Source organism: Perca flavescens, chromosome 9, assembly GCF_004354835.1.
Source record: "Perca flavescens isolate YP-PL-M2 chromosome 9, PFLA_1.0, whole genome shotgun sequence".
Lineage (NCBI taxonomy): Eukaryota > Metazoa > Chordata > Actinopteri > Perciformes > Percidae > Perca > Perca flavescens.
In genome coordinates this window covers 11,032,969-11,053,641 of record NC_041339.1, presented here as the reverse complement: position 1 = coordinate 11,053,641, position 20,673 = coordinate 11,032,969, and the positions used below count along the sequence as shown (strand labels likewise).

Genomic DNA, 20,673 nt, shown 5'->3' with positions numbered 1-20,673 from the left:
ACAAAAAGGAGAATCCCATTGTGAATAGAATAAGATAAGAGAACAGTCCATTCCACTCCTTTGGTAAGTGATGAGAAACCGATATGGTGAGATTGGTTCCACTGGGGTGAAGTTTAGAGTCCTGGTCAAACACAGGTACTCCGAGGAATTAAAAAAGTTATAGTTAGGCAATCTTCATAAGCTACAGTCCTAACACAATTTTTATTTTTATGTAATGCATAACCAATATCAATACCAGGATCACAGTTGAATATATGGAATAATATGATCTCAAACTTTTTTTGGTATAACTGAACATAGAGAATGAGAGAGAGAAAACCGTACTACAACAGAAAGAAGAGTGAGTGTGTTTTTCAAATTTACAACATTATTCACAATAAGAACTGGATGAAAGGGAAGACAGAAGGCAAATGGATCAATATAGAAGATAACATGGCTGTGATAACAATTAGAACATAGCATTTATAAAAAAGAATCTTTCAAATGTTTACCAAATATTGCAAAAAGACCACCATTGCTCAAGGAAAGTTTATTATCCCTGAGGGGCAATTTACATCCAACAGTTTCACACACCAGACAAGCAATGTAAAAAAAACACATTGAGACAGTAAAAACAACAAATGGACCATAACATTAACATCAACAAGTCTATCAAAATATAAATTAAACATAAAACTACCTTACTTTGTTTAAAAGGCCAACAGCTGTTGGAATAAATTCATTCTTAAGACTATTGGTCCTGCAAGTAGGCAGACGGTATCTATGGCCAGACGGAAGCAACTTCTTTTCATTAAAAAGAGGATAGATTTGTTCCCTTTTTCCCCGGTTTGTTTTTCTTTTTGTTGTTGGTTTTTATGTTTATTCATTATTCATCCGTCGTCTTAGCTTTCTTTGATTTCTTCTGCTTTGGGCCGACCTCGGACGCTGAGGCACTGCTTGGCTTTTTGGCTGCTTTGGGGACAGCGCTGGTGTTTGGCCTGTTTGGGGCTGCCGGCTGCTCTTTGTCACGCTGCAAAATGTATCTCTGAGCAAGTTCCATTTTGGTACTTGGGGTGCTGGTTGTCCGGATGAAGTCGACATAGCTGTGTAAAAAGGGTAGAGTGGTGGCTTTTAATGTCTGCCAATGCTACTAACACCAAGATGCACTGCAATTCACTAATGCATTCTATCATACCTGATTATTTTCTCATTCTTCGACTCGTACAGATCCTCTAATGTCATCGACCTGTAACAACCAAAGCCCACAAGGGCCTTTCCTTCTTGGCCTGGCTGGAGGGATCTCTTTTTGGCTTTTTCCATTTCTTGACAAAATTTGACTTCTTCCCAAGCCTTAGGGTTAGCTTTCGCGTATTTGGTTAAGGAATCCTATAAAAAAGGGAAAAAAAAGTTATTATTAATGGTATATGGTTCATTTAAATTAAAAGCTATTTGTCCCTCAAATAGAAATTTGAGACAAATACCCATAAACAATACCAATACACACATATACACCAGCAAATAATGAAAATGTCAAAATACTTTCAACAAACAAAGTTAATATAAAGTCACCAATATTCTCTGATCTACTTTTGGAGAAGTCTCACATGGTTCCGCTCTACTGTGAGGGGATTAGCTAGTCGTAACCCTAACCTCTTTGTCCTTGTTGTTCTCTTTGACCCAAACCGTGTCAGACTTTGATGTAACAACGTGACAAGTATTAGCCAATCACAGCAAAGACGGCTGGACTACAATAAAATTGTGCTTTCCAGAAACGTGTATATCAAGCGGCAACATACAGTGCTGAAAAATGAAGCTACGAATAAAAAAAATGAATGAATACCTGTTTAAAATAATTTAAGACCTAGAACACAATGCTTTTTAAGGCATAAAATTTAGATTTTAAAATGTTATACTTTTTAAGACCCTGCTGAAACCCTGGGATATTCGTTCAATGGGTAGGTATTCAATTTTAAATTCAGGGATTTAAATATTCTTTTTTTTTTTTAACGTGCACGCAGGCCGAAATTCACTGTGGTGTTCGCTACATGTCCACTAGCCGCTGGCTAATGTCTGCAGCGCCATGTCGTCCATCTCAGCTAAGAAAGGAGAAATGTTGAGTTACAAGTGAGCAGTCTGATGTAGAGATCTGTATGGTTGTACTGTAGCAGCCTGGTGTCGTTTTCAGGCCATTTGATGAAGGTTAAGTTAGCACGACCGTTCATAACACTAATGTTCTAGTGAGGCACCGGCTGGCTGAGCATTCATTCACACACACTGCGACAGAATCTGCTTTTTTTTTTGTTGCAGTACCTTGTTGGCCATCTGCCCGCTCCGATACGTTGTTTCTTTTCGCTGCTGCATGTGATTAGCCACGATGAAACCGATGTAGTTCAGGTCATTCTCCGACAGCCATTTGAAGGTTTTACCTTCGTACTTGCCAAACTCAATCTTACGACTGCTCAGAATAGGGTCCTTCTTTTTAGCCTTCAGCCCTTTCCCGCCAGCTGCACAATTCTTATGGATGGTAGGTTTACCTTTCTAAAGAAGACACATTACAAAGGTTTCATTTTTAATGATCACTATGTTAAAAAGGGAATATTTGAATGTCATTGTGTGTTGAACTTACATCCACAGGGGCTTTGATTTCTGGAGCTGCAGAGAAAGATAATAGGGTGGGGGAAGGCCAATATAAGACAGTTGGTATAAACATTGTAACCCTTTCCATGTGCCAATTACACTGTCACAGCAATATACACACACTACTGATCTGCGGTATTGACTTTACTACACCAATTTTGCAGTATCAAAAATGACTACCGTGGTGTAGTAACTCATAGAAATCTCCTCTGTGGACTAGACAGTGGAGACATTTTGAAGTCTAATCTTTGGGATTTTCATGGTTTTGATGCGTTTGACACCCGTCTGCAAGCTTGTCGTGCTGAACATTGACAATCTGTCAGTATTTTCTAAACTCTGCCTTGGTTGTACGTCAACTCTGGGTGTGTGTGTGTGTGTGTGTGTGTGTGCCGTAAATTGTTTTTTATGACGAAAACAGGAAAAGCTGCTGTTTTTTTGATAAAAACTGTATTGTTTAGGCTTAATCAACAATTACATGTAGGCCTACATGAAATGTGTGGAATCTTACTTAGAGTAAAATATTAGTATATTTATTGTCATAAATTGTACATAACATACATTATCTCACAAAACTGAGTACACCCCTCACATTTTAGTAAATATTTCATTATATCTTTTAATGGGACAACACTGAAGAAATTACACTTTGCTACAATGTAAAGTATTAAGTTTACAGCTTGTATAACAGTGTAAATGTGCAATCCCCTCAAAATAACTCATCATACAGCCATTAATGTCTAAACCGCTGGCAACAAAAGTCATTACACCCCTATGTTAAATTCCCATAGAGGCAGGCAGATTTTTATTTTTATACTATGCATCCTGATAAAGTTCCCTTGGTCTTTGGAATTAAAATAGCCCCACATCATCACATACCCTTCACCATACCTAGAGATTGGCATGGTTTTATGTCAGTTAGCCTAATACCTAGTTTGATTTGCATTGAGACATGATTTTATGGAAAGTACCCCATGCCAATACTCTAAATATTTACTAAAATGTGAGGGGTGTACTCACTTTTGTGAGATACTGTATAACTTATAATATAAACAGCGGTGGGGGTAGCAGCTCACATACCTGTAAACTCAAAAGGGCTGAAAAAGGTGACACATCATTTCACGCCCCCTATTTATATATATTCCCATATAAATAAAAGGAGCACCATGTTCAATTGTATTTGTCTGTTCAAAAATATAAAACAATAAAAAGTTGATCCACAAAAAAAAAGAAAAGAGCCCAAAACGACTGTCGGCGACATTAAAGAACAGCTTGTTGTTGCTAAGGCCACAGGGTCAAAATTAAATGATTTATTAAAAATGTAATAACAATAACTTATTTCACCAGTAAATTCCTGTTAAATGACAAAAACAACCACTGGATGGGAAAAGGGTATTTTACAACAACTCTGAATGCAGCACGAGGCTGGCGAGGCGAATTTCAAGTGAACGCAACAGCTGTGTTTTTTTTCAGACAACGGCAGCAGCAGACTGTTGTTGGAATCCTCTCCAGTGAAATACAAGCAAACTTTTACACCATTTAGCTGTCAGCATTTTAACCGTGTTTACTCCAGCTGCTAGCTAACGGTAGGCTAACGTTACCTGCTGTCAGGTGTACTGTTAACTAGCGTCCCGTGCAGCGATTTTTTAGGTTGCCTCTAACCTCCGTTTTTGGAGAATCAGAGAGAAGCGCACCTAATAAGGCACCGAAATCCGCGTTGCTATTCGGTCCGGTAGATAACGGTCTCGGACCCCCCCCAATAAAAACTCTTTGGATCTACATGATTCACGTGGATGACATTTTCCCATTCAAAATGGCAATTTTCGCCGAAAAGCAACTAGTTTGCAGGTATGAGCTCAGTGGGTAGGACCAAAATACAGAGATAGTTTCTAAGTATATGTAAGCGTTCACGTATACACGCAGGCGCCATCTTGGGAAAGCAGTCACGACCAGTCAAACGACGAACGCCATGCTTGAGCTATGTTACTGGTTGCACGGCGTTCGTCGTTTGGCTGGTCGTGACTGTTTTCCCAAGATGGCGCCCGCCTGTATACGTGAACGGTATTGTCTTTCTAAACTATCTTTTTAATAAACTGTCTGTACACTGTAAAGTTCTCAATGCTTCGTTTTCATGTAGGGACCCTCATTATTCCACTACCGTGGAAGTGTGGTGCTTTTTTGAGCGTGGTAGGGGTTATAGAAATAGCGATTTCTTTTTACTTTCCTTGTGCCCCGAAGGCTAGCGTTATGAGCTAATTAGCGGTTTGGGCTAAAACTGGTCACATTGGATTAGCATGAAAACATATCCCAGAGCACGGTCAATTCAGTAATCATGTGTTATTAACACATTTTGCGCCGGATTTGTCCTTTAATGTGTGACAGGGCTCCACACTAACTTTTTGCCTTGGTTGCACTGGTGCGCCTAACTTTTTTTATTTAGGTGCACCAGCACAAAATGTAGGTGCACCCAAATTTTTCCTCGCATCGCCGTAACGCTGAATGGCGATACACGATATAAAGCTGTGTATTTTTTCACAAAGTGGGCTAAATGTTCAGTTTTAAGTCAAAGCCACTTTTCACAAGCTCTTTTATTAAACAGATTGTGATTAAAATAAAAATCAAAGACAGGGTTTCCTTTACCATATACAGCTGCAACACATGTAAATGAAAGTTATCTAAAATAAAAAGCCTAGGATATATATAAAAAATATATATCTGAGAAAGCTCCATAAGCTTTCAACAACAATAACAGACTGATTAAAAGAGAAAGAGGACGCCCGGATAGCTCAGTTGGTAAATATAGAGGTTTGACTCCGACCTGCGGCCCTTTCCTACATGTCATCCCCCCCCCCTCCCTCTCTCTCCCCTTTCATGTCTTCAGCTTTCCTATCAAAATAAAGGCCGAAATCTTTAGAAAAAAAAAAAAAAAAAAAGAACGACCGAAAGACCGAGGGAGTGCAATGGACTGAAGCATATTCTAGGCTACTCAGAGAATGACGGCTGACTCATTAGCGGCGTTACACCCGTCTTGTGTAGGCTATGAAATGTCTGTATCGTCACTGCGCTGCATTTTTATGAACTATGATCCAGCAGGCTCCGTCTTACACGCTATTACTCAACCAACTGAAGTTAGTTGCATTTAATAACTTCTAATGTGTGTTTCGCCGTGGCGGCCGCAGTAACAGAGAGTTACCAGCGGAAACACTGGTACTAATACAGGTTTCCCTCTCATACTTAACAATATACAGCTGTGTTAATAACAATTAAAACTGTAGACAAATGTCGGGAGTTTGGACGGGCGGCGTTGTGTCTCTCCATACCATGTTGCCGTGTGTGAGTGAATGGGGGCGGGGCTGCGCGGAGGAGAGATCCAAACACAGGCACGGCTTTCCAGAAGGAATGGGTCATGTACCGCAACATTAAACCATATCGATAGAAACGACATTGCTTCGTTAGTGGAGTGGCAGCGGATGCGAAGACGTTAGGTGCACCTGTGCGACCTAGGAAAAATCTTAGTCGCACCATTACAAATTTTGGTCGCATTTGCGACCAAATTGGTCGCACTCTCGAGCCCTGCTGCGAGCAATCTGTACTAGTGAAAATTGTGAATTTTCCCCTCGCGGGATAAATAAAGGCATAAGTTCTTCTTCTTCTTCTTCTAAAAAGAAACGCCCCTTTTTCAGTATTTTAAAGATACTTTTGTAAAAATCTAAATAACTTTAGCGATCTCCATTGTAAAAGGGGTTAAACAATGTTTTCTGCTCAATGAACTATAAACAATTAATGAACACGGACCTGTTGAACGGTCGAAAAGACAATAACAGCTTTCAGGCAGTAGATAATTAAGGTCACGGTTATAAGAAAATTAGGAAGTAAAGAGACCTTTCTACTGACTCTGAAAAACACCAAAAGAAAGACGCCCAGGGTTCCTGCTAATCTGCGTGAACGTGCCTTAGGCATGGTTCAAGGAGGCATAAGGACAGCAGATGTGGCCAGGGCAATAAAACGCAATGTCCCTACTGTGAGACGCCTAAGACGCACAGCTGATCGTCCTCGCAGTGGCACAACATGTGTAACATGATGCATAGGATCGGTAGCCTACATTCGAATATTACACCTGCGTTACAGGTAGGATGGCAACAACAACAACCGCAACCGGCATGGGGTTTGTATTGATGAGAGGATGAAGAGCCTTCTAACTATAATGAGGAGTTTTTTGTTTGTTGATAAAGCAAGTTTTGTTGAAATTGTCCCATGGGATGAAAATCTCAACGTTAGATGGGAGAAATTCCTACACATTGGAGGTTTAACTGTTTTTATTATTAAAGGTCCCAAGGAAAGGAAATTTCACTTTATGATGTTTTTTTTTAACATTAATATGCGTTCCCCCAGCCTGCCTATGGTTCCCCAGTGGCTAGAAATGGCGATGGGTGTAAACAGAGCCCTGGGTATCCTGCTCTGCCTTTGAGAAAATGAAATGTGCTGTTTTTAAGTAATTCAACTTTACATTTTCTGGCCAGTGACATCACCCAGCCCCCCATTAATGACTAAATCTCCCCCAAAATGGTCCCAATAGTTTGTGCTACGTTTCTGCTGATTTGTGCCTTTTAAAAGAAACATTTGTGCTTATGCTGTCCTCACTAAAGGTTGTTGCAGGCAACGTATTCTTCAGCTATACAGCTAGCTTAACATTATATTCTCCAGCATTATATCCTCCAAGGAACAGGCAGGTTGTTGTGTTTGGCAGGATTTAATTAAGGAAAATATCACTTATTTTTGTAAAACTGCGAAAAAGAACACAAAAATACAAACACAGTAAGTATCTTTACAAGTACCAAATATCTCTCGTACATTAGTAGAGAATTATTGATATGAACAACACAAAAAGGTTCTTAAAACTATGTATTGCAATCTGTAAATATCATTTACACAAGCACCCACGCTTTAACAACCAAAGATTGAATACATCCCTATGTAGTTGACAATAAACTAAACATCCTCAAACATACTTTACTCAAATCAATAAATATTAACATAAACATGTTAATATAACTGTAAATAGTGGATAACTTACGGATGAAGCCGGTTTGTGGACTTTAAGGCACAGGATTAAGCAGATTTGTACACTGTGATGCTCCCTCTATGAAGCCATGGGAAAAAAGGAACTTTCTAAACATCACTTCCTCTTTAGTGCAGCTACTAACAATCACCAGTAGGGGGCGGAAAATAACATACAAAAGAAAACCACTACACCAATTCCATTACACTCCCACGCCTGGAATATTAAGAAATATGCCACTATATACATATTAACCCAAGTTCTTTTCAAATAAGAGTCTGTCCAGGGGAATAGCTGTTACTTCACCAGATTGCACTCAGCAGGCTGTGAATTATGTGACCCGTGGTCACCATCATGTCACCTGATTCAACAGTAGCTCTGTTACTGACCCCCATGGTGAATTGGCTGGTGAGTATTCTTGTCCTCCTGGGAGCAAAGCAAGACCACCTCTGAAATGGGTCTAGAGAATATCTTGACTGTATGATTTCTTGTCACTTTAACTTCCACTTTTCTTACGAGTCCATCTTTACTGGGAATAGCCTTTATAATAATACCCATTGGCCACTGATTCCTTTTTGTCTGACTGTCCTTCATCAGAATTACATCTCCTTCTTTGAGATTAGGTTTCTGTGATTGCCACTTCTGCCGACACTGTAGTGTGCTCAAATATTCTCGTCGCCACCTAGCCCAGAATGTCTCTGCCAAGGCTTGAACTCTCTTCCACTGGTTCTTAAGCAGATCTCCTTTTGAGAAGTGACTGGCTGGAGAGAGAGATACCCCTGTTTTCTGCGTCAGCAGCATGGAAGGGGTTAGAATGAGGGGAGCCTCTGGGTCGGTGGATACGGGATTAATGGCGGGCATTCACAATGGCACAGACTTCTGCCATAAAGGTGCTTAAAACTTCATGAGTGAGTTTTAAAGGTCCAACTTGTAGAAGCATGGAATCTAGAATCCGTCGAGCGACTCCAATCATGCGCTCCCAAGTGCCACCCATATGGGAGGAGTGAGGAGGGTTGAAAACCCAGGTGCACCTTTGTTGAAGGAGGTAGTCTTTTATGCTTGAATCACAGGGACCTTGTGCATCCATTTTCAGCTCCTTACTTGCTCCAACAAAATTGGTCCCACAATCTGATCGAAGCTGTTTAGCATGGCCTCTGATGGAGAAAAACCTCCTGAGTGCGTTTATGAAGCTCGAGAGGAAGTCATGGTTTCGATAACCTCAATGTGAATTGCACGCGTGGACATACATGTGAACATAACTGCCCACCTTTTTGTCTCTGGCTTGGCCACCCTGGTACGACGTGTGATGACTTCCCATGGCCCAAAAACGTCAAGTCCGACATACGAGAATGGGGGGTCAACCTGCAGGCGTTCTACAGGTAGATCAGACATTTGTTGTTGCTCCTTTTTTCCTCGCAACTTTTTGCATGTGACACACCTATGAATGCAGCTGCTGATGAGACGTTTTCCTCCTACTATCCACAGGCCACTTGCGCGGATTGCACCTTCTGTGAAATGTCTGCCCTGATGTTTTACACATTCATGATAGTGGCGGACGAGGAGAGTTGCTATGTGGTTACGGCTTGGGATAATGATAGGGTGAGCTTCACACCTTTCAAGTTGCGCCTGGTCAATACGTCCACCTATTCTCAGCAAGCCCTCACTGTCGATGACTGGCCGAAGTTTGTGGAGAGGGCTGGTTTTGGGAAGGTTGCAGTTTGACATAATGCATTTGAGCTCTTCTGAATAGTTTTCATGTTGCACACATTTTATGATGAGATGCTCCGCTTTAGTGATGTCAGCAACTGCCAATCCGATCTTGCACATGTGCCAGCCCACACAGCTGCTATTGCCTGATGGGAGTGAGAAGCATTGAGCGATGTGACAGAGGTGGGCCACAGCTTTGGTGAGTGAGCTCCACTTGGAAAAATGCTCAAATCTCTTTGAGCCCAGCTTGCCTGCAATAATTCGGGTGGTGAGACATGTTACCTTGGAACGAATCTCAGCATCTGAATCTGGATCTACAAGGTCGTATGTCATCTCATTTTCAGCGTTGACCTCTGAATTGACTGGCTTGGTCAAGAAAGCTGGTCCAGTCAGCCATGTAGTGCCTGCAAGACCGGCAGCTGGAACAGACCGGGACCCATGATCGGCTGGGTTCAGCTCCGATGGAACATAACTCCACTGCTCTGGCTGTGGTCGGATACGTTGTACACGATTGCTCACATAGATATAAAATCTTCTTTTCTCATTGTGTATGTATCCTAACACAACCTTGCTGTCAGTGTAGAATTTGACTGCATCCACTTTCAGATCAACCTCTCTGACGACAAGCTCTGCAATCTCAACAGCCAGTACAGCTGCACATAACTCTAACCTGGGGATTGTCAGCTCAGGCTGAGGAGCAAGTTTGGATTTAGCAAAGACAAAGCCTACTTCACTGTGACCATGCGCATCTGTGATCTTCAGGTAAGCCACTGCCGATATTGCTTTGACAGAGGCATCAGAAAAGACACACAATTCTGTGTGTCGGGCCTTGAAGTGGAGAAAGATGCATATGTGCGTGGGATATGTACCTCCTTTAGTGCTAACAGTGATTCCTGCCATCTTTTCCAATCTTCAAATTTGGCTTCAGGAAGACATGTGTCCCCTCTGTATCTTGGGTCGAAAGCTCTCTGAGGAGCAATCTGCCTTCAATAGTAACTGGAGCTAAGAATCCCAATGGATCAAACAGACTGTTCACTGTTGACAGGACGCCTCGCCGTGTGAATGGCTTTTGACTCTCAGGAACGTGGAATGTGAAGGTGTCTGACATAATGTTCCAGCTAACCCCAAGGCTGCGTTGGACAGGTAGGTCGTCCACAGAGAGGTTGAGGTCTTTGATATCATTTGCTCTTTCCTCTGCTGGAAATGCATTCATCACTTCTTTTCGGTTTGAGGCTATCTTGTGTAGCACAATGTTAGACTCGGCCAGCATTTGCTGTGTTCGACGCAGAACATCAATGGCCTCAGCTTCTGTTGCAAATGAGCGAAGGCCGTCATCAACGTAGAAATCCCTCTCAACAAAGTGCCTCGCATCACTGCCATATTCATCTTCTTGGTGTTTCGCTGCCCTCCTCAGGCCAAAGATTGCTACTGCAGGTGATGGGCTGTTTCCAAAGACGTGAACTCGCATACGATACTCCACCACTTCTTTGCTGATGTCATTTTCCCGGTACCACAAAAAACGCAGGAAGTCTCTGCAGTCTTCGTTCACCACAAAACAGTAGAACATTTGGCGAATATCTGCTGTCACTGCCACAGGTTCCCTTCTGAATCTGAGAAGCACTCCAATGAGGCTGTTGTTAAGGTCTGGCCCAGAAAGTAACACCTCATTCAGTGAGATTCCATCATACTGTGCACTAGAATCAAACACCACACGGATCTGCCCTGGTTTTTGTGGGTGGTAAACTCCAAAGGTAGGGAGATACCAACATTCCATTCCTTCTTTGAGTGGTGGTGCAAGCTCGGCATGTCCATTATCAAGCATTTTTTGCATGAACTCAGTGAAGTGCACTTTCATTTCAGGCTTCTTCTCTAACATCTTTCGCAGTGACATCAGGCGGTTGTAAGCGTAGTCTCTGTTGTTAGGGAGACGTCTCCGTGTGTGTCGGAAAGGGAGAGCAGCGACCCAGCTGTTTGTGTCATCTTGGAAGAACTCCCGTTCCATGACCTGAAGAAAGGTTATATCCTCAATTGAGTGGGCGAGCAGGTTGTCATTCTCTGTTGTGCAGAAGACTGTTTTTCCAAGGTTATCTTTGTTTGAAGCCACTGATGCTCTTTGTGTGGGCTTGTGCAGGGGAAGATTCTTGTAATTACCTTTAATACCGTACATTTCTTTCACCTGTATCCGATTCTCACATGGAGTTAGGTAAGTTGGTCTTCCATTTCCAAGGATACAGGTCTTCATGGTACTCACTGTGTTTGTCTTGTGAGCGCCCCCTATGCATACATCACCTATGATAACCCACCCTAGGTCAAGCTTTTGTGCATATGGTGCGTAGTGAGGGCCATTGTGCTGTTTACGAACCTTATGTACCCTAACGATGTCTCTTCCCAATAGCAGCAGGATGTCAGCAACTGGATCAAGGGGTGGGATTTCATTTGCTATCTGCTTTAGGTGGTGGTGGTGGTATGCAGCATCTGGCGTCGGTATCTCTGCTCTGTTATTGGGGATCTCATTACACTCAGTGAGTGTAGGTAGTGGGATGTTTATTTTTCCATCTACAGCTTCTACCATGAAATCATGAGCTTTTCTCCCAGCTGTTTCCACTGTACCTGCACAGGTTTTGAGTGTGTAGGTTACTGCTGCTCCTTTGATGTTGAACATGTCAAAAAACTCTGATCTAGCCAATGACACGTTGCTCTGGTCATCTAAAATGGCATACATTTTTCACTGTAGATTGCGATGACCGTTGGGGTACACATTTACGAGGCAGATCTTTGAGCAGGATTTGCCTTTAAATCCCTCACCACATACCTCGGTACACCTGGATGTGACATCTGACTGCCCTGTGTCCTCTCTCTCCCCGCCGTTCTCTGATGAAGAGGAAGAACTTGGCTGTGACTGAGGAGCAGGACCAGGGTGAAGAGCGGAAAGGTGTCTATTGCTGTCACACTCAGTACATTTGATGGGTGTTTCACAAGATTTTGCCTGGTGATTAGTAGAAGCACAGCAGCGAAAGCATATATTGTTCTCTTTCAAGAATTTCTTTCTATCATCAAGGCTCATTTTCCTGAACCCTCTGCATTTCTTCAGTGAATGGGGTTTGTTATGCATTGGGCATTGTCTGTCAGGATTTTCCGTTTTAGATACTGTATCTGATGATGATATGCTTGTTTTATGCACAGAGACAGGTTTATTTTGACCTTGCTTCTCTCTCTTGTAAGAGGTTGTAGAGAGAGTGGGCAGGTTAAAGCTGGGGTCGTTTCTCTCTTCAGCTTCCCTGCAGATGAACCCTTTGAAGAAGCAGAAAGGAGGAAAGGCAACACCATAGTCTCTCTTGTATTTGGACCCGTGAGACAACCACCTGTCTTGGAGATAGAAGGGCAGCTTCTCAACAATGGGCTGGACTCCCCTCGCCGTGTCAAGGTAAGCTAGCCCTGGCAAGTACCCATCTGTCTTGGCGACATCTAATTCTATCAGTAGATCTGCCAGCTCTTGGAGTTTTTTACTGTCTCTATTTTGAATCTTGGGAAAGTTCTCTATTTTACTAAACAGAGCTCTCTCTATTGCTTCTGGAGATCCATATGTTTTATTCAATCTCTCCCAAACCATTTTGAGACCGAGAGATGGTCGTCTGACATTTACAGACCTAATTCTGAGTGCCTGCTCACTTGACTCCTTACCCAGCCATTTGATTAGCAAATCCATCTCTTCACTTGCTGACACCTCAAGGTTTTCAATTGTGTTGATGAACGTCTCTCTCCAGGCTTGGTAATGTTCAGGTAGGTCATCAAACTTAGTCAAACCTGAGGAAACCAGCTGGTTCTTAGCGAGAAACTTGGCAAGATCAGTTGTTGTAGTGTCATGATTTGTGTTGGCTGAACGTGATGGCTTGGTGGGGAGAGCACTATGCTTGACATCATTTGTCTGCTGTGGTACATCTGTGTGAGGCGGCTGTGTGTCCCCTGCGTTGGTACATCGGTCTGCTATTGATGATCTGTGACTGAGCTTCACTCTTAGCAGTGTAGTCTTGATGTGGTGTGTTTACTGAAAGTAAGTTGTGATTAACTTCCCTCTCCTCTCTTGCTGTCTGGATGAATGGTTGAGTTGTGAGTGCTGGAGGTGAGGGGTAATGATCATCCTTATCTTTAGAGCCCTGTGCAAAGGGCTGCAGTGCGTGATGGGTAACATAGTCATCAGTCCTTTTTTGTGCACTCTCTTGAAGGGACAAGAACTCAAGTTCTTGATCTGGTCAATTCCATCTATATCTGCTGCTGCTGCTGTCTCCAGAACTACAGCTTCTGCATGGGCAGCTTCAGCTTCTCGCTGTAGATTGACGCGATCAATTCTGGCTTCCAGCCTAGCTTTCTCAATTTTGAGTTCACTCTCCTTTTCTGTGAAGGCCAGCCTAGCTTTGGCTGCTTCTGCTTTGGCACGGGCTCTTGCTGCTTCTAAGCTGACTCTAGAGTTTGCTGATGAGCGTGAAGAGCGTGACTTTCTGGAGTGATTGTGGGAGAGGACTGAGCCTGATTCACTACCATCTTGTGAGCCTTTTACTTTGTCTTCACCGGAAACCTCTACTGACTTAACTGTGGTTGCCATGGTGATGAAGTGCAGTGTAGCTTGACTATCTTGAAATCCTTCTTAAACTCCCACAGTAGGTGGTCATCCTTTTACTATGCTGTCCTCACTAAAGGTTGTTGCAGGCAACGTATTCTTCAGCTATACAGCTAGCTTAACATTATATTCTCCAGCATTATATCCTCCAAGGAACAGGCAGGTTGTTGTGTTTGGCAGGATTTAATTAAGGAAAATATCACTTATTTTTGTAAAACTGCGAAAAAGAACACAAAAATACAAACACAGTAAGTATCTTTACAAGTACCAAATATCTCTCGTACATTAGTAGAGAATTATTGATATGAACAACACAAAAGGTTCTTAAAACTATGTATTGCAATCTGTAAATATCATTTACACAAGCACCCACGCTTTAACAACCAAAGATTGAATACATCCCTATGTAGTTGACAATAAACTAAACATCCTCAAACATACTTTACTCAAATCAATAAATATTAACATAAACATGTTAATATAACTGTAAATAGTGGATAACTTACGGATGAAGCCGGTTTGTGGACTTTAAGGCACAGGATTAAGCAGATTTGTACACTGTGATGCTCCCTCTATGAAGCCATGGGAAAAAAGGAACTTTCTAAACATCACTTCCTCTTTAGTGCAGCTACTAACAATCACCAGTAGGGGGCGGAAAATAACATACAAAAGAAAACCACTACACCAATTCCATTACAGTGCTACTATGTTTTTTAAGTTACAACGCTTTATATGTTACACGCGTGACGTGACCCAACCCCCCATTAATGTCCAAAATGGTCTCAATAGTTTGTGCTGATTTGTGCCATTAAAAAGAAACATTTACATCTACATCTTTATCTATTTTGTATGTTGTTTATTCTTCTTTGTATATTGTATATCAAAGTTTTAAATCCCATCAAGTTGGCTGTTCATTCATTCCTGCTAATATATAATAATTAATTCCTGCTCATGCGGACGGTTTAAAGTAATAATACAATTGGTATCATTGTTGTTAAAGTTTGTTAAAGGTTAGGGGAATGTAAAAAAAGAACGTTAGGGGAACGTTCCCTGAAGGTTGCAACGTTAGGGGAACGTTCCCTGAAGGTTGCAACGTTAGGGGAACATTCTCTAAAAATTGTTAGCTGGGATCTCACTCCAAGGTTTTGGGAAAAGTTGGCAGCTCTGATTATAACATAAGTCATAAGTTATAACTTTATGTCACACGTCTATTGTTTATATCTATGCCCCCAACAATGTCACACTGTTTACACGTCATTTACATTGTTTATTTAAAAATATTGACGATAATGTTAGCCGTTTTAAGGATTGTAGTAAGCTAGGAAGTGGTCTGTTTTACAGTACAGTTGGCTCGATACATTTGAAATTACTCACACAGTGTCTCTGCTTCTTGGTTGCAGTTAATCTGTCTCAATAGAACCCGAGCCACTTGAAGAACGTTGCTCTCTGTGAAGAATGAAACCATTAGGTCTGTGATCTGCAACACATTTTTATCCTCCACATCACTGTAGCTCACGCGAGGAGATCCTCTGCGGTCCCGCAGGCGGTGGCAAAACTCCGAAAACTTATCTTTACTCAGATCTTGCAGGGCATTCTTCAAAGCTTCTTTGTTTGTTTTGCGGGCCATTTTTCATATCTAGCTTATACGACGTCTTTCTTTTTTTAGGGAGGAAATAGTGGCGACCAAGTCGAAGGCTACCGTTCACATTCGAATTTCGAATTCGCGCCTGAAAAAAAAGTGCTTCCTTATGATTCGAGAAGGGTCCAGCTGTTGCCAGTAGCAGCTCACACCACGCCACGCCCCTCGCGCTTCAAAATAAAAGCCCGTTTTCAAAATTCTTTGCATAAATTGTATTTCCAATTTTATTTTTCTAAATAAAAGCTGGAATGTCATTCAATAAACAAACATCAGTTGATATTGTATTGGATTAGTTTTTTAATTTTTAATATTATATATATATATATATATATATATATATATATATATATATATATATATATATATATATAAAAATGATAATGACAGAAGTCAAAACCCACCCTGCCTGTTAACTATAAGCTACAATCAACAAGGCATCGATAGCTGTAGATAGTAATATTAATTTTAATCAAGCCGTAACCGGCTAAATAATTCTATTATTAGTAGCTTACCTGGTACTTCCATAGACAGTAAAATAAATGGACCAATAGATCCCGTTTTTCTGGACAGACCAGTGAAGTCTATTGGAAGCACTTCTCCGGTGAGGGCTGAGCGTTACTGCGCAGTCTCCAAATGAGCTTGACGACGTAGATGTGACGTGAGCAACCTGTCTGAAAGTTGTAGTCTTCTGGTAGCTGTGCCAAGAGAAATCTAAATCATTCCCAATCTTGCAGAGACGGAGAGCGTAGGTATATGTAAGGAGAACATGGTGTTACTGGCTAATTATTACTAACTAAAATGCTAGTTAACATTAGTAATTTAACTTAAACAGCTAATGTAAGTCGAAACTGCCTGCGAGCTTCTCCTGACAACAGTAAGTCGCGTGGTTATGACACAATCGTTAGCCTATTTTTATAAAAATGTCTATTACGGAGCCATAACGTGAGGTACAAGGTAATGGAGCCTTTTATAGATTGTGTTTCTTTAGAAATAAACAATGGACAAATAGTCTTTAAACACTTCAAATGTAAAGTTATTCACTGTCAAAGTGCCGTCAAAATGAATGGCAGTCAATGGAATGCTAACGTCGGGTGAGTGCTTGTTAGCATCAAAATGGCACCATAGGAGGTACGCTGTATGGAAGTCGGCCTTGGGTACTTCCCAGTAGTCGTTGCCACCATTACTATACCTTTAACCAATCAGAAGCAGCCATGAATTTCACGAGCCAATCACAGCATGACATCCCGTCTTCTCCCTGCTGCTCAGTTGTCATTGCAGGCAAAGAGCACAACCGTCCTCCTCCACTTGCACCTCCGGTCTTCTTCACGCACGGCTCCTTGGGTCCTCCTCCGGCAGGCCGCTACCGTCGGCTCCTCGGCTCGGTCTTCGGGCTCCTCACACCACCACCAGTGTCTAGACTCTATCGGGGGATTATCTTTTGGCTTTCTACCCCTTAAAAAATCACTTCATAACAATGGAGTCTAATCTCCAAAGACTGTACAATTCATATTATTGGATATGTACAATAAATCTTGCATATCTGTAACGAAGTCTCTCCTGATTGAAATAAAGTTCCAGAATCAAGTGTCATATGTAGCACTCTTTTGGGGATTTCAATTCTTTTTATACAAATACATTCCTTGAGACGACAAACCTCTGCATTATTTGTGATTTAATTTGGAGTTTTTCCAAAGAGAAACGGAAGCCAAAAATGAAGAGACCCATAAGCAGATACTTTTCATCTTTGTATTTTGTAATCAAAGATTAACATCAAAGAACTCACCATTATGGTATAAACTATTATTTTATAAAACAAACCAACCCAAGACCTGTGTCTGCGTTCCAGTTTTATTGGAAACTAAACACAGGGCAAAAGGACAGAGTTACAGCAGAAAGGTACATTCAAAGCAGCCCCTGGCTTACTTTCCATCTAATGTTAAAACCCCTATGAACATATTCACTGACAAACAAACCACCATAGCCCACACCATTGAATGTTGGGGTAAAATGTTTTAATTATTTAGTTGTTGTTTCCCTGTTGCCCTGACTTTTACTAAATACCTATTCTGAACATTCCTATATCGTATTATAATTATATGTTAGAATAATGTATTGTAATATGATGACCTTGTACCTCTTTCAAACCAATGACCAGGTTTGGACCAGGTTTATCTGACATGTATTCAACCCTCATTTTGGCAATTCAAACCAAGCCAGTCAACGCGGGTTGATCCCTGGTCAAGGCAATTTCAGATAGCACCTATGGCACAACCAGGGAGCAATGCATAACAATTACCTTACGTGGTGGAAATGGGCAGGGCATTTTACATGTCATATTTAGTAAATGGCTAACGTTGTCGACTACTCCAGTCCAGCTGTACACATTGATGTGTTATATTAACGGCTGTACACCACCAGAACTAGCGTTAATTGTAGCTACTTGAATTCTTCATTAGTGGGGTTTCCATCAACGTATTTTTATGTGCATTTTGAAGTATCGCATTAGAAAATGTTGAAGGAAATGGCAAAATTCGAAAGAAATTCCTCAAATTCGCAAAAACGTTTTCTACACTCGCTTGAGGTGGTTTTTGCCTTTTTTGAAAAAGAGTTGATGCGCAAAATGGGAGATGGAAACCGCTTTGCTGAATAAGACTATAGTTCCGGTATCCATCGGATGGGGGAAGGATCGGGAAATGAGTCCCATCCAGTGCGACGTACACTTATGGAAGAAGGTGCGTAGTGGAGTTGCGGTGCGCTATAGCCTGTTTCTCAGCCACGTCAGGTATATTGACGAATTGGTTCAACAGCTTGAATAGCCAAAGAACTTAGCTTCTAAACTCTTTGATTTAGCAATCTACAACCTTGCGTAATGTCAACTTGTGACGAAACTACGCTTTGCCTAGACTAGTTTATACGCTCTAAACCAGTTGATGGAAACACTTCTAATTCACATTTTGTTTTTTGCAACATTTTATAAGTTTGCTTAAAATTCGCTTAACAATTAGATGGAAACATGACTATAGTACAGTAGGATCTCTGCACCCAGCAGAGATTTGCACTGCGAGCTTGGGCGAGGGAAGAGAGAGAAATAATGCACATTTTAGAATTGACACTCTAAAGCATAAATAAATAAATAACAGTCAAACACTCAACAGATGATTTTATGGAGCCAGATGCTCTTTTCTACTCTGGATTTCCTTCATTGCAGGTGCAGCAGTAAACAAGGAAGTAGGCTACTCTAGTATCGATTTATGACCATTTTAAAAGAGAACATTTCTCCTCGTTTGATATAATTGAAAGTAAAGTTAGGCTTTACCGTCGGCTTCCTGGCTCCTTTAAAAAAAGACAGAGAGAAAAGAGAGTATTTCACGCGAGCTAGCAGCCGCGCTGAACAGCAGGCTGCAAACATGTGTCTCAGGTGAGAGGTGGAGATGAGAGAATTAAATAAAACGGATTTTCATACATTTATGTTCCATCGCCGGAGGCTTTAAAGGAACACACCGACTTATTGGGAATTTAGCCTATTCACCGTAACCCCCACAGTTAGACAAGTCAATACATACCCTTCTCATCTCAGTGCGTGCTGTAAGGCTGTCTGACGTCTCCAGCGGCATCAGGCCAGCACAGATCCTGCAGGTGAATGGTTCCAGTAATCCTACTGCTCCGAATAAGTGACAAAATAACACCAACATGTTCCTATTTACATGTTGTGATTTGTAGAGTGACAGCGTGTACAAAAAACAACGTAACATGAGACACAGCCGTCTTCTAACTGTAAACAAACCTGGAACTATATTCTCAGGCGGAAGAATATAGTACTTGGGCGGAGTGATATGCTCGCTGCAAGCCTGTCTGAGAATATAGTTCCCGGTTTGTTTACTGTTAGAAGATGGCTGTGTCTCATGTTACGTGGTTTTTTGTACACGCTGTGACTCTACAAATCACAACATTGAAATAGGAAAATGTTGGTGTTATTTTGTCACTTTTGTCACAATTCGGAGTAGTAGGCTAGTTGGAACCAGTTACCTGCAGGATCTGTGCTGGGCTAAGCTAATGCTGGAACCGTCAGACAGCGTTACAGCACGCTACAGCACGCTACAGCACGTTACGTATGTATGGACTTGTCTAACTCTGGGGGTTACGGTGAATAAGATAAATTCCCAATAAGTCGACGTGTTCCTTTAAAGTGAGCACTGAATATAAGAACAGAATTTGGTGTGGTATTTTACCTTGTTACTTTGTAGGGCTATAGATAGTTTAAAATAAGGATATTAGTGTGGTTTTACTATTCAGTAATTGGGAAAATAATTACTGAACTACTCAAAAAAAAAAAAAAGAGTTGTGCTGAGATGGTAGATCGTGATCATGCCTGAAAAAAAATCATATATCTTTGCCATACCACCAACCCCTATCTTCAAGTGCCTTATTACTTTGTTGTGTACTTAAATTTGAATGCAAATTGCTTAAAAATTTCTTTCACCCTCTTTGCTTTTGTGTCAAAGGCTGCTTGAAAGCAGCAGGACTAAGGAGTTGGGCTCCAGTGTGTTTTTTTTTTCATGATCGGCACGTCTTGGTGATCGAGTTCAATGTGCATTAGTGTGTTGGATGTGTTTCCGTTCACTACAACAGTGTGGCGCCGCAAACACGGCGGCGTCGTCATCTGACCAGGAACCCGCAGCCAGGTCTTCCAGCTCCGCCGTTTCACCTGTCATAGTGGGACCGACTAGCTCGGCAATCCTCTTGCTGTGCTAACCTTATGGTGTGTTCTTTTTGTCTTGTAATCGCGACTAGTAGCTCGAGTGTGACATCACATCCATGTTGAAAAACGAAAACCGCGTGTTGTTGCGTTCTTTTTGTCACACAATACTACGAGTCGGAGAAAAGATGGATTTTTGTAACATTTTTAGTAACATTGATGATTCTATTCACCCAGTTATTGACATATTACACAAATATATTTCACAGTTTGATACATGAAAATTACGTTTTGATTAACGTTAACGTTAGGCTACTGCTCTGCTTTCTGCTCAAGACCCGGCT

At 41.5% G+C, this 20,673-nt stretch overlaps 1 protein-coding gene across 2 annotated transcripts; it reads right to left on the bottom strand.

Annotated features, from left to right (window-relative positions):
- Positions 1–300: 300 nt before the first annotated feature.
- LOC114561923 (uncharacterized) lies at positions 301–15,714 on the bottom strand. 2 transcript variants are annotated; one of them, XM_028588091.1, is made up of 5 exons: positions 15,369–15,714; positions 2,606–2,631; positions 2,290–2,517; positions 1,175–1,365; positions 301–1,082 (listed from the first exon to the last, which is right to left on the bottom strand). In XM_028588091.1, the coding sequence occupies exons 1-5, from the start codon at positions 15,619–15,621 to the stop codon at positions 866–868; spliced, it is 915 nt and encodes a 304-aa protein (XP_028443892.1). In that variant the 5' UTR covers positions 15,622–15,714; the 3' UTR covers positions 301–865. The 2 variants fall into 2 exon arrangements, with proteins under 2 accessions (XP_028443892.1, XP_028443893.1); XM_028588092.1 differs by having other exon boundaries at positions 2,290–2,493.
- Between the last annotated feature and the right edge of the window lie 4,959 nt (positions 15,715–20,673).

Coding starts and splice junctions, on each gene's coding strand:
- LOC114561923 (XM_028588091.1), bottom strand. CDS start 15,621: ATGGCCCGCAAAACAAACAAAGAAGCTTTGAAGAATGCCCTGCAAGAT. Junction 2,632..15,368: donor CCAAGAAGCAGAGACACTGT/GTGAGTAATTTC, acceptor CTTTCTCTGCAG/CTCCAGAAATCAAAGCCCCT. Junction 2,518..2,605: donor AAATCAAAGCCCCTGTGGAT/GTAAGTTCAACA, acceptor TGTCTTCTTTAG/AAAGGTAAACCTACCATCCA.